This window comes from Salvelinus namaycush, chromosome 23 (genome assembly GCF_016432855.1).
Source record: "Salvelinus namaycush isolate Seneca chromosome 23, SaNama_1.0, whole genome shotgun sequence".
Lineage (NCBI taxonomy): Eukaryota > Metazoa > Chordata > Actinopteri > Salmoniformes > Salmonidae > Salvelinus > Salvelinus namaycush.
The window spans coordinates 24,805,236-24,819,296 of NC_052329.1; the positions used below are offsets into that span (position 1 = coordinate 24,805,236).

A 14,061-nucleotide genomic window follows, 5' to 3' on the forward strand; every position below is an offset into this window, starting at 1 on the left:
GTCAGAGAACTGTCAGTGTGGTGCCAGGACAACAACCTCTCCCTCAATGTGAGCAAGACAAAGGAGCTGATCGTGGACTACAGGTAAAGGCCATTAACACCCCATTAACATCGACAGAGCTGTCGTGGAGCGGGTCGAGAATTTCAAGTTCATTGGTGTCCACATCACCAACGAACTATCATGGTCCAAACACACCAAGACAGTCGTGAAGAGGGCACGACAAAACCTTTTCCCCCTCAGGAGACTGAAAGGATTTGGCATGGGTCCCCAGATCCTCAAAAAGTTCTACAGCTGCACAATCGAGAGCATCATGACCGGTTGCATCACTGGTATGGCAACTGCTCGGCATCTGACCGTAAGGCGCTACAGAGGGTAGTGTGTACGGCCCAGTACATCCCTGGGGCCAAGTTCCTGCCATCCAGGACCTATATAATAGGCGGTGTCAGAGGAAAGCCCATAAAATTGTCAGAGACTCCAGTCACCCAAGGCATAGACTGTTTTCTCTGCTACCACACGGCAAGCAGTATCGGAGCGCCAAGTCTAGTACCAAAATGCTCCTTAACAGCTTCTACCCCCAAGCCATAAGACTGCTGAACAATTAATCAAATGACTACCAGACTATTTACATTGACCCCCCCCCCCCCCCCCCATTTGTCTTGTACACTGCTGCTACTCGCTGTTTATTATCTATACATTGTCACTTCACCCCTACCTGCATGTACAAATTACCACAACTAACCTGTACCCCGCACACTGACTCGGTACCGGAACCCCCTGTATATTATTGTTATTGTTATTTTATTGTGTTACTTTTTATTATTTTTTACTTTAGCTTATTTGGTAAATATTTTCTTAACTCTCCTTGAACTGCACTGTTGGTCAAGGGCTTGTAAGTAAGCATTTCACGGTAAGGACTACACTTGTTGTATTCGGCGCATGTGACAAATAAAGTTTGATTTGAACTAGGCAAGTCAGTTATTAAGAACAAATTCTTACTTACAATGACCGGCCTAACCCGGCCGGAATGGAATTATTTTAGTTATCTAATGGTTAAAGTGGAGCTCTCGGGGAACTGTGAGGGGGATCTTGGAGGGCTGGTGGCCTGGCGGTTGGGAGTTTGGGCCGGTGGCTGACAGGTCGCTGGTTCGGGTCCCCGTTTTTGACCTTGTGGGACATCTGTCGACATGCCCTTTTTGGTATTTTGGTATTTTATTAGGATCCCCATTAGCTGTTGCAAAAGCAGCAGCTACTCTTCCTGGAGTCCACACAAAACATAATACAGAATGGCATAATACAGAACATCAATAGACAAGAACAGCTCAAAGACAGAACTACATACATTTTTAAAAAGGCACACGTAGCCTACATATCAATGCATACACACAAACTATCTAGGTCAAATAAGGGAGAGGCGTTGTGCTGCGAGGTGTTGCTTTATCGTTTTTTGAAACCAGGTTTGCTGTTTATTTTAGCAATATGAGTTGGAAGGAAGTTCCATGCAATTAGGGCTCTATATAATACTGTACGCTTTTTTGATTTTGTTCTGGATTTGTGGACTGTGAAAAGACCCCTGGTGGCATGTCTGGTGGTATAAGTGTGTGTGTGTCAGAGCTGTGTTGACTATGCAAACAATTAGGGATTTTCAACACATTAATGTTTATTATAAAAAGAAGAAGTCATGGAGTCAGTCTCTCCTCAACTCTTAGCCAAGAGAGACTGGCATGCATAGTATTTATATTAGCCCTCTGATTACAATTAAAAGCAAAACGTGCTGCTCTGTTTTGGGCCAGCTGCAGCTTAACTAGGCCTTTCCTTGCAGCACTGGACCACACTGTGCAATGTGAAACTGTGTAGATGTGCGTTCTTTGACAGCTAAGCTAGATATAACATTGACGATGAAGATGGATGAATTCAGCTTACCACCACCAGCACCATTCCTCGCCGTGCCTGGCGAACCTCCAGTCACGTGGAGTAACTGGCTTGAAAGTTTTAACACTCATCTCGAAGCTATGGACTTTTCTAAGATCTTCGACAAGCGGAGGACAGCACTGCTCCGTCACTGCCTCGGTACAGAGGATTTTCAGAGCGCTTGGATCGGCTCCTACATTCACCGCTGAGGTCAGCCTCCTACGGAACCACTTCGCCAGGAAAGAGCGAATGCTCCTCCGACGCTACCGGTTACGGAAAAGACACCAACGTCCGGGTGAGTCCATTCAAACCTACGTGGCTAATCTGAGGGATTTGGCTAGCTCTTGTAACTACGGGACACTTCAGGACGAGATCATCAGGGATCAGCTAATAGAGGGGACGTTATGTGAAAAGACAAAGGAGAAACTGCTTTTGGAATCGGATAATTTACAACTTGATGGAGCTATTAAAATAGCAATCCAGGTTGAAGCGGCTTTGGAATGCTCTACTATGCTAACAGACAGCTCTGCAGCATACACTCGGCCCCCTGCCATTCTCACACAGCAGCTTCAGCCCGAGCAGGCGCACTACAACGATCACTTACTGCACACGCCCTCTCACATCGATAGCTGCATGGACACAGACACCGGCATGCCCGTGCAGCAGGCACACAGACAAACAAACAGAAGTAGCTGTGGCAACTGTGGGGCTAGCTCTCACAATTCAAGGGCTTCAAACTGCCCAGCCCGTGGGAAAATATGCAAGAACTGTTCAAAATACAATCACTTTGCTAAAGTGTGACGTTCTGCCCCAACTACTAGCTCCACCCAGAACAGGCCCTTATTTTCATCTCGCTCTCAACATGAACACATTGAACTCCAAAACGTCTTCACCAACCATGTGGCATTCAAGACATGCACTGTGCAGCTGGGTGAGGTGGATTTGCCTTTGCTACTGGATACTGGCGCTGCGGTGTTGTTGCTCAACCTTGCAACTTACTACAAGGGTTTCAGTCACCTACCACTCCAACAGCCCTCCACTGCCGTGTGTGGGTATGGTAGATCCAAGATAGACATTGCAGGCACCCTCCAGGTCCCAGTGCACTACGGTGCCAAGCAGCTGCCCTCATTCACATTTCACGTTACAAAGCAGGGTGCCAACCTTCTGAGCCTCGACCTCAGCACAGGCTTGGGGTTCACACTGAGAGATGACGGTGGATAGCTGACCCACTAAGTAACCGGCACATAGCAACAGAGCTGGCCAAGTCTGTTTGATGGACTGGGCTGCCTCACAGCTTTTACTCATAGGCCCCTAGTGAACCCGGACATGACCGCAGTCATGCAGCCTCTGCGGCGCATTCCCTTTGCACTGCGTGATGACGACACAAAAGATCTCCAGTCACAGTTGGAAGGCAGGCATCATCGAGCCAGTCAACGCTGTGTCCTGGATTTCAAACTTGGTCATCGCAACCAAAAAGTCAGGTGGAATCCGGACCTGTGTGGATCTCCGTGCTGTGAACAAGGCTGTTGTCTTACATGCTGTTGTCACACATGCTGGTGTGTTCAGATATACACGCATGCCTTTTGGACTTCGCACCGCCCACCAGCTGCTTCCAGAAGGTGATGAGAACCATCCTCACTGGAAAACCCGGGGTGGCAGTCTATCTGGACGACATCGTGGTCCACAGCCCTGACCTCCACATCCATCGACTCCACAGAGTATTCAGTGCTCTACTACAGAACAACCTGACCCTGAACGGTGGAAAGTGCTCCTTTGCAGCTCCAACCATCGAGTTTGTGGGTTTCCGCCTGTCGGCCAAAGGCATTGCCCCACTCATTTCAAACATTGAAGCCGTCCTCCGCATCCCGGAACTGACATCAGCCTCTCAGGTGGCCTCATTCTTGGGTATGACAGCCTATTACCTCCGGTTTCTGCCCCACTACTTTCAGACCAGAGTGCCCCTGCGCCAGCTTCTCAAGAAGGACGAGCCATGGGTCTGGACAGCAGCCTGCTCAGACGTGGTCCGCTTCCTGAAGAGCCAGCTCACCACAGCCCCAGTTTTGGCTAATTTTGACGTTGTCTGCCCCACCATTGTCACCTGTGATGCCTCAGATGGAGCACTAGGAGCTGTCCTCTCACAGCTGCAGAATGGCATTGAGAGGCCCGTCGCCTACGCCTCAAGGGCCCTGAGCCCCACTGAACAACGGTACTCTGTGGGAAAACGAGAAGCACTGGCCTGTGTCTGGGCATGCAAAAGGTGGCACCTCTAACTATACAGCCGGCTGTTCATACCCCGAAATGACCACCAGTCCCTCACAACGCTACTGTCAGCATCAGGAACTGGCCACAAACCACTTCGGCTGCACAGATGAGTCGACCGCCTCAGACAGTATGACTATCAGCTGAAGTTCACTCCGGGGAGGGATAACATGGTGGCAGACCTCCTCTCACGCTCCTTTGACGCTCCTACTCCGACCGTCTTGCCAGACGACAACGAAACAGAGCTCGTACAAATGCTCTACGCACCCGTTCAGTCAGCCGTCTCACTGGAGGAGCTGAAGCAAGCATCGGAACAGGATCCCACACTGTCTACCCTGCGCACCTACATACGCACTGGATGGCCAGCACGTGTCCCGGAAGAGCTGGCGACTTAAGCCAGGGTGAAGCACAAACTTTTTTGCTGGGAAGAAGTCTGTGTCTCTCGAGGGTTTTGCACTGTGGTCCTGAGTGGCCTGCGTGCGAGTGTTCTATCAATTGTGCACAAGGGTCACTTGGGCATAGTGAAGGTCAAGCAGTGATGTCGAGACCTTGTGTGATGGCCACGCTTCGACCACAACATTGAAGCCCTGGTCAGGGATTGTGCTGCATGCCTTCTCAGTGGGAAAACAGGAAAGTCAGCCCCCCTCCCTGCAGCACCACGTGTTGCCGTCCCGCCCCAGGGAGCACATCCAGCTGGACATCTGTGGCGAGATCAATGGGCACGCAGTCCCTCACAATCAGAGCTTCCTGGTAGTGGCATATGACCTCCACTCTAAGTGGCCAGAAATGGTTCCTGTCGGAACTGTCACAACACAGGCCATCGTGGACATCCTAGACAGCCTGTTCACAAGGTGGGGCCTACCCCTCACCCTGGACAATGGGCCCCAGCTAACCTCTGAGTTTTCCTCCACTCTCAGCAACAAGGGAATCAAACACATCCGCATGGCCTACTACAACCCACAAGCTAACGGAGGGGTGGAACGCTTAAACCAAACACTGAAGAACGGCATCAGAGCGCACCAGGTCCAGAGGTGCATGTTCCAAACTACTTTGAACCAAACACTAATGTACTACAGAGCAAGCAAACACAACAACACAGGTCTCCCCGGCATCTCTCATGCTAGGTCGTGAGATGGAACTGCCACTGGACAGACTCAGAACACAGAGAGTAGCAGAACCGGCGACTGGGCGCACCCAAGAAAAGCAGGCAGTGACCAATCACCAAAGAGCAATGAAACAGTGTTTCGACAAGGCACACAGAGTAAAGAAGCCAATCATTCAAGTGTCAGACTGGGACCGAGCCTGACGACCTCAGCGGCGCAACAAAATGGCCTCAATCTGGTCGGACCCCTTGCAGGTCAGTCGACAACTGGGGCCCGCCACCTTCAAGCTGAGCAATGGATCACGCTGGCGTGCCAGCCACCTCAGAAAAGTCCCTACCCCTCAAGGAACACAAATGCCCACAAAACTGACTTACAGGCCAGAGACGCCACCTGGTGGACCTCCTCCACTTCTACCACCCGAACCCCAGCCTCTGTGGGCTCCCCAAGGGCCAGAGCCACAAGTGGAGGCGGCTGACGAACGGCCTATGAGGGCACAAACTCACCCTGCTCATCTGGGGGACTACTTAATCTCCTTTCATTCTTAGGCTCCGTTAGGCATCTTAGTCAACCTCCAGGTTAATGGACTGAACTGACTAGTTGGGAGAGTCGTTATTTACCTCTTCCGTTTAAGGGTTAATGTTTCTTTCTTACAGGTATCACTCTAGGTTCTTGCCCTATGGACATTTTTATACAGTTGAAGTCGGAAGTTTACATACACCTTAGCCAAACACATTTAAATTCCGTTTTTCACAATTCCTGACACTTAATCCTAGTAAAAATTCACTCTCTTAGGTCAGTTAGGATCACCACTTTATTTTAAGAATGTGAAATGTCAGAATAATAGTAGAGAGAATGATTTATTTCAGCTTTTATTTCTTTCATCACATTCCCAGTGGGTCAGAAGTTTACATACACTCAATTAGTATTTGGCAATAGTAGCATTGCCTTTAAATTGTTAACTTGGGTCAAACGTTTCAGGTAGCCTTCCACAAGCTTCCCAAAATAAATTAGGTGAATTTTGGCCCATTCCTCCTGACAGAGCTGGTGTAACTGAATCAGGTTTGTAGGCCTCCTTGCTCACACACGCTTTTTCAGTTCTGCCCACAAATTTTCTATAGGATTGAGGTCAGGATTGACCTTGGGGTGGCAGGTAGCCTAGTGGTTAGAGTGTTGGACTAGTAACCGGAAGATCAAATCCCTGAGCTGACAAAGTAAAAATCTGTCGTTCTGCCTCTGAACAAGGCAGTTAACCCACTGTTCCCAGGCTGTCATTGAAAATAAGAATTTGTTTTTAACTGACTTGCCTAGTTAAATAAAGGTTAAAAAAGGGCTTTGTGATGGCACTCCAATACCTTGACTTTGTTGTCTTTAAGCCATTTTGCCATAGATGTTATATCCTTGTATTGCTACTGCTGCATCATCAAATTAATTATCTCTATAGTCTTCGAAATGGCTAATATATGAATGTTGTTATCTGATGGTAGCAAGTTATTGATTTCATGAACCTTATTTCTAAGGCTACATATATTAAATACGGGCTATTTGCAGCCCTTTCCTGTGTAACTTATCAGAGATAGACATAATACTGAAAAGAGCAAACAAAGCAAGAGAAAAAAATATACATTCATCAGTCCATTAATCAATTGGTGTGTGTGTGCGCTGCGGGGTTGAAGCTACGAACCCATAGGCTTGGCTCTCTCATCCCTTCCAGGCTTCTGGGAGGGAGAGTGGACAATGAGCCTGTCATAGCAGATGTAAGCAATGTACCCACGCACTCTGGCAGCTTTCATAGCTGGGATCAGTTCTTCCCTCTTCTAGCGCACAGCTTCAGGATAGTCCTCGTTGAGGAAGATATAAGTTCCTCTGAAGTTCTTGGCTTTTTCCACAACAGCTACCTTGTCCTTGAACCTCAGGAACTTTACCACTATTGGCCTGGGCCTGTCACCTGGGCCGGTGGTGGGTTTTCCAGTCCTGTGGGTGCTCTCCACCTCAATCTTCCTGTGGTCCATCTTCAATTTTTCTGAGATAATATCCCTCACTTTGTCCTCAGACTCTGTCCAGGTCTAATGTGGAGATTCTGCAATTCCTTCCACAACCATGTTGTTCCGCCTTGATTGTCCCTCAAGATTGTCCCTGATTTATCTGTCATTGTTATCATGGATTCACACATAGAAATTGATGTCCTCTCTCAATTACTTACAGATTGATGTCATCTTGCCGTTCTCCTGTTTCAACTCGTTGAGGTGGCCCTAGCCCTCACCCTCCGATCCAACAGGTCCCAGACGTGCTCAATGGGATTGAGATCCAAGCTCTTCGATGGCCATGGCAGAACACTGACATTTCTGTCTTGCAGGAAATCACGCACAGAACAAGCAGTATGGCTGGTGGCATTGTCATGCTGGAGGGTCATGTCAGGATGAGCCTGCAGGAAGGGTACCACATGAGGGAGGATGTCGTCTTCCCTGTAACGCACAACGTTGAGATTGCCTGCAATGACAACAAGCTCAGTCTGATGATGCTATAACACACCGCCCCAGACCATGACGGACCCTCCACCTCCAAATCGATCCCACTCCAGAGTACAGGCCTCGGTGTAACGCTCATTCCTTCGACGATAAACGCGAATCCGACCATCACCCCTGGTGAGACAAAGCCACGACTCGTCAGTGAATAGCACTTTTTGCTAGTCCTGTCTGGTCCAGAGACGATGGTTTTGTGCCCATAGGCGACGTTGTTGCCGGTGATGTCTGGTGAGGACCTGCCTTACAACAGGCCTACAAGCCCTCAGTCCATCCTCTCTCAGCCTATTGCGGACAGTCTGAACACTGATGGAGGGATTGTGCGTTCCTGGTGTAACTCGAGCAGTTGTTGTTGCCATCCTGTACCTGTCCCGCAGGTGTGACGTTCGGATGTACCGATCCTGTGCAGGTGTTGTTACACATGGTCTGCTACTGCGAGGATGATCAGCTGTCCGTCCTGTCTCCCTGTAGCGCTATCTTAGGTGTCTCACAGTACGGACATTGCAATTTATTGCCCTGGCCACATCTGCAGTCCTCATGCCTCCTTACAGCATGCCTAAGGCACGTTCACGCAGATGAGCAGGGACCCTGGGCATCTTTCTTTTGGTGTTTTTCAGAATCAGTAGAAAGGCCTCTTTAGTGTCCTAAGTTTTCATAACTGTGACCTTAATTGTCTACCGTCTGTAAGCTGTTAGTGTCTTAACGACCATTCCACAGGCGCATGTTTATTAATTGTTTATGGTTAATAGAACAAGCATGGGAAACAGTGTTTAAACCCTTTACAATGAAGATCTGTGAAGTTATTTGGATTTTACGAATGGTCTTTGAAAGACAGGGTCCTGAAAAAGGGACATTTCTTTTTTTGCTGAGTTTACATATGAGATGAGTAATGTCGGATATGTAAATATTATTAAAGTGGCGTTATTTAAAGTGATTAGTGATACCTTTATTAAGTCAATTTCTTAGTGGCCAGAGATTTGTTGGCAGCAGCCTCTCTATGTTAGTGATGGCTGTTCAACAGTCTGATGGCCTTGAGACTGAAAAACAGATTCTATCTCTCGATCGACATCGTGACATCGGGTGCTGCAGGTGTCCTGGAGGGCAGGTAGTTTGCCCCCGGTGATGTGTTGTGCAGACCGCACTACCCTCTGGAGAGCTTTGCGGTTGAGGGCGGTGCAGTTGCTGTACCAGGCGGTGACAGGATGCTCTCAATTGTGCATCTGTAAAAGTTTGTGAGAGTGTTTTAGGTGACAGGTCAAATTTCTTCAGCCTCCTGAGGTTGAAGAGGCACGGTTGCTCCTTCTTCACCACACTGTCTGTGTGGGTTGACCATTTCAGTTTGTCCGTGATGTGTACGCCGAGGAACTTAAAAAACTTTCCACCTTCTCCACTACTGTCCCGTCGATGTGGATTGGGGGGTGCTCCCTCTGCTGTTTCCTGAAGTCCACGATCATCTCCTTTGTTTTGTTGACGTTGAGTGAGAGGTTATTTTCCTGACACCACACTCCGAGGGCCCTCACCTCCTCCCTGTAGGCCTTCTTGTCATTGTTGGTAATCAAGCCTACCACTGTATCATCGTCTGCAAACTTGATCATTGAGCTGGAAGCGTGTATGGCCACGCAGTCATGGGTGAACAGGGAGTACAGGAGAGGGCTGAGAATGCACCCTTGTGAGGCCCCAGTGTTGAGGATCAGCAGGGTGTAGATGTTGTTTCCTACCTTCACCACCTGGGGGAAGCCCGTCAGAAAGTCCAGGACCAAGTTGTCTCGAGCTTAATGACGAGTTGAGGGTACTATGGTGTTAAATGCTGAGCTGTAGTCAGTGAACAGCATTCTTACATAGGTATTCCTCTTGTCCAGATGGGATAGGGCAGTGTGCTGTGTGATGGCGATTGCATCGTCAGGGGACCTGTTGGGGCGGTAAGCAAATTGGAGTAGGTCTAGGGTATCAGGTAGGGTGGAGGTGATATGATCCTTGACTAGTCTCTCAAAGCACTTCATGATGACAGAAGTGAGTGCAACGGGGCAATAGTCATTTAGGAACAGGAACAATGGTGGCCATCTTGAAGCATGTGGGGACAGCAGACTGGGATAGGGATTGATTGAATATGTCTGTAAACACACCAGCCAGCTGTTCTGCGCATGCTCTGAGGACACGGCTAGGGATGCCGGCAGCCATGCAAGGGTTAACACGTTTAAATGTTTTACTCACATTGGCCACGGAGAAGGAGAGCCCACAGGCTTTGGTAGCGGGCCGTGTCAGTGGCACTGTATTGTTCTCAAAGCGAGCAAAGAAGTTGTTTAATTTGTCTGGGAGCAGGACGTCGATATCCGCGACGGGGCTGGTTTTCTTTTTGTAATCCGTGATTGACTGTAGACCCTGCCACATACGTCTCATATTTGAGCCTTTGAATTGCGACTCTACTTTGTCTCTATACTGACACTTTGCTTGTTTGATTGCCTTACGGAGGGAATAGCTGCACTGTTTGTAATCAGTCATGTTTCCAGTCGCCTTGCCATGATTAAAAGCGATGGTTCGCGCTTTCAGTTTTGCGCGAATGCTGCCATCAATCCACGGTTTCTGGTTAGGTAAGGTTTTAATAGTCACAGTGGGTACAACATCTCCGATGCCCTTGCTAATAAACTCGCTCACTGAGTCAGAGTATACATCAATGTTGTTGTCTGAGGCTATCCAGAACATATCCCAGTCCACGTGATCGAAGCAATCTTGAAGTGTGGAATCCGATTGGTCAGACCAGCATTGGATAGACCTGAGCACGGGCGTTTCCTGTTTTAGTTTCTGTCAATAGGCTGGGAGCAACAAAATGGAGTCATGGTCAGATTTGACAAAGGCAGGGTGGGGGAGGGCTTTGTATGCATCGCGGAAGTTAGAGTAGCAATGATCGAGAATGCAACCAGCTTGTGTCGCGCATTTAATATGATAGAATTTAGGAAGTCTTGTTCTCAGGTAAACTTTGTTAAAATCACCAGCTACAATAAATGCAGCCTCAGGATGTATGGTTTCCAGTTTACAAAGAGTCCAGTGAAGTTCTTTCAGGGCCGACGAGGTATCTGCTGGGGGGGGGGGGGGGGATATACACGGCTGTGACTATAATCGAAGAGAATTCTCTTGGAAGATAATGCAGTCGGCATTTGATTGTAAGGAATTCTAGGTCAGGTGAACAAAAGGACTTGAGTTCCTGTATGTTGTTGTGATTACACCATGAGTCATTAATCATAAGGCATACACCCCGCCCTTCTTCTTACCAGAGAGATGTTTGTTTCTGTTGGCGCGATCATTCACAAGTGACAATATATAATTCACACGTGATACTGTCACGCCCTGACCATAGAGAGCCCTTGGTTCTCTATGGTGTAGTAGGTCAGGGTGTGACTAGGGGGTGATCTAGTATATCTATTTCTATGTTGGTGCTAATGTGGTTCCCAATTAGAGGCAGCTGTTTATCGTTGCCTCTGATTGGGGATCATATTTAGGTAGCTATTTCCCCACCTGTGTTTTGTGGGATATTGATTGTTTGTTAGTGTGTTTGGGCACTACGTCCTCACGGTCTTTGTAAGTTTTCTTGGTTTGTTTTAAGTTTCACTAAAATAAAGATGTGGAACTCCAATCACGCTGCGCCTTGGTCCGTCTCTCCACACGATCGTGACAGATAGGCTAATATTGTCACCCATCACACTATTCTTGATTTAATCTTGTCTTTACATATACTAAAGAATATATGTGTGAAATTTGTTTAGAATGGACCATTATCATGCACCTGTACCAAAACAGGGGCACCCGGGAAAAAATAAATGTCATCTATGCACTTAAATAGCGAATGGAGGAATATTTTCATGTGGTTCATTTTCATGCCAGCCAGGTAGGCTATACTCCTGTTGTAAAGAGAAGCAATGTGCTTAATATTAGGAAAGTTGAGAAATAAATATAGTAGGCCTAGCCTATAGAAAGCTGATGGGATCCTCCTCCTTTTAATAGAGTTGAATCAAAACTCTGTTTTCTCACGCAGTTGCATAGCCTATAGAAATGTTGGCAACATGAACTTATGGGCTTTCATGTGTTTGATTAGATTTTCAAATACATTTGCATTGATGTTAGAGTGATTAGAGGGACAATAGAGTGCTGAGTACCAGGCAGTTAGCAAGTTTGGTAGGCTCCTAATGACCATCAGCAGCAACAGAGCTTGGAAAAGCCTAATTACCGTGACTAAATGGTCACATGGAATTTTACTGCCGTCATGACTCGTGACCGCCGGTGTGGCGGTAATAAGGTCACCATAAGAGCCCTAGTTTAGAGTTTGTTTTTCTATTTAAACCTGCGTGTCCTGATCTTGTCTGGTGTGGATGGACAAAATCAGCATGGACGCGATGGCGGATGCAGGCGCGTGCCCACTCTAGTCAGCATGTAAGCTTCTCTTCATTTATATTTTTTAAATATTAATATCACAGTGGACGCCTAAGCCTACAGGCCTACGCATGCCTTGCCCTGATGCATTTAGTGCTCAAATCTCTGACAGCTGAACCGTAAGGAGGATAATTGTTGTTTTATGAAAGTATAAACCAATAGGCTATAAAGTTTTGCATATGCTACACACACACACACACACACCAATTTCAAAGATTTTACTGAGTTACAATTCATATAAAGGAAATCAGTCAATTGAAAAAATGTATTAGGCCCTAATCTATAGATTTCCCATGACAACGGAGGCAGTTTATGGTAGAAATTAACATTCAATTCTCTGGCAACAGCTCTGGTCGACATTCCTGCAGTCAGCATGCCAATTGTATGCTCCCTCAACTTGAGACATCTGTGGCATTGTGTTGTGTGTCAAAACTACACATTTTTATGTGACCTTATAATTGTCCCCAGCACAAGGTGCACCTGTGTAATGATCATGCTGTTTAATCAGCATTTTGATATGCCACCCGTCAGGTGGATGGATTATATTGGCAAAGGAGAAATGCTCACTAATAGGGATGTAAACAAACTTGTGCAAAAAAATTGAGAAATAAGCTTTTTGTGCATATGGAAAAAATTAATTCAGCTCATTAAACATAGTACCAACACTTTACATGTTACGTTTATATTTTTCTTCAGTTGAGTATAGCTACAAAATAAACTTTCCAGTAACACTGACTCAATGATGAAGATAGATAGCATAGGCTACTCACCGGTGATGGCCGATGTGCTCATGCCAATATCTCAAGTTAAGATACTTTGAAAAGCAGTGCTGTTCGCTCAGAATCGCTCAAAAGTTGAGAAACAAATGTGTTAGCGTCTACAGACAGATTAGTCTTCTCTTTTCAGCAGTAGGCATTTTCTTTCCAAACGGTAGACCTACGTTTTTCTCGTGATTGTATTTTGCGAAAGGAATAATGACAGCCGCAACCAACCACACAAATATAATCCATAGATGGCAGTTCCCATTCAAGTCTGGACTGGCAGCCATTGCTAGTGTGCCCATGAGTTCAACAGTCAAAGTGGCAGAGTTAGAGGTTCCAAAATCTTTCTATGGATTATATCTATTTGTATTTATTATGATTCCCCATTAGCTGCTGCCTTACTCTTCCTGGGGTCCAGACACATCACACAACTAAACCAAAAAAATGTAATAAAAGTACATCTTATAACATCATTACAACACAAAATGTATAATACCACCATATAACAATATTGAAATGTGCGTGTGTATAGTGTGTGTGCTAGCGTGTGTATGAGTATGCGTGTGTCTCTTCAGACCGCGTTGGCCACAACGGAACAAACTGTTCTATATTTAGCGAGTGTATTGGCCAAATTGCAACCTTCCCAACTGTAAATACTCGTGATAAAACTTAATCCACTGCTATTTTTTAAAAGACATTGATCCTCTGTAGCTAAATTATGCTCTCTGGTGTAGTATTTGGAATAATTGTACTTATGTCTGTTTAGACTGGTGTAACTTTGGGGTAAATTATTTTTATATCCTGATTTCTGAAATTATTTTGATTGATCAGGGGTGCTTCCTGCTGCTATGTGTGGAAAGCTCACACACCGCTTCCCTTTCCCTCTGCCCATCCACACACTCACTCACCAATTGATACAGAAACCAACGTGTGCGAGAACACAGAATGGGTTCCTATCAAATCTTCGGCCATCTGTGGGTGTACGAAAAAGCTGCAGGGGAAAAACAGACACATTCATTTGAGAGAATAACCAGAAAGCAATTAAAATGGATATATTATTCAAAGCAATGAAATCGTTTTTTGTATTAT

General features: G+C 46.5%; 1 protein-coding gene across 1 annotated transcript in view; it reads right to left on the reverse strand.

Annotated features, from left to right (window-relative positions):
• Positions 1–14,061, reverse strand: part of LOC120018854 (TLC domain-containing protein 2-like) — a 41,346-nt gene that overhangs the window by 26,440 nt on the left and 845 nt on the right. Inside the window, exon 2 of the mRNA XM_038962073.1 lies at positions 13,881–13,963. Coding sequence (XP_038818001.1) covers positions 13,881–13,963 — 83 coding nt within the window. The remainder of the gene's footprint in view (positions 1–13,880; positions 13,964–14,061) is intronic.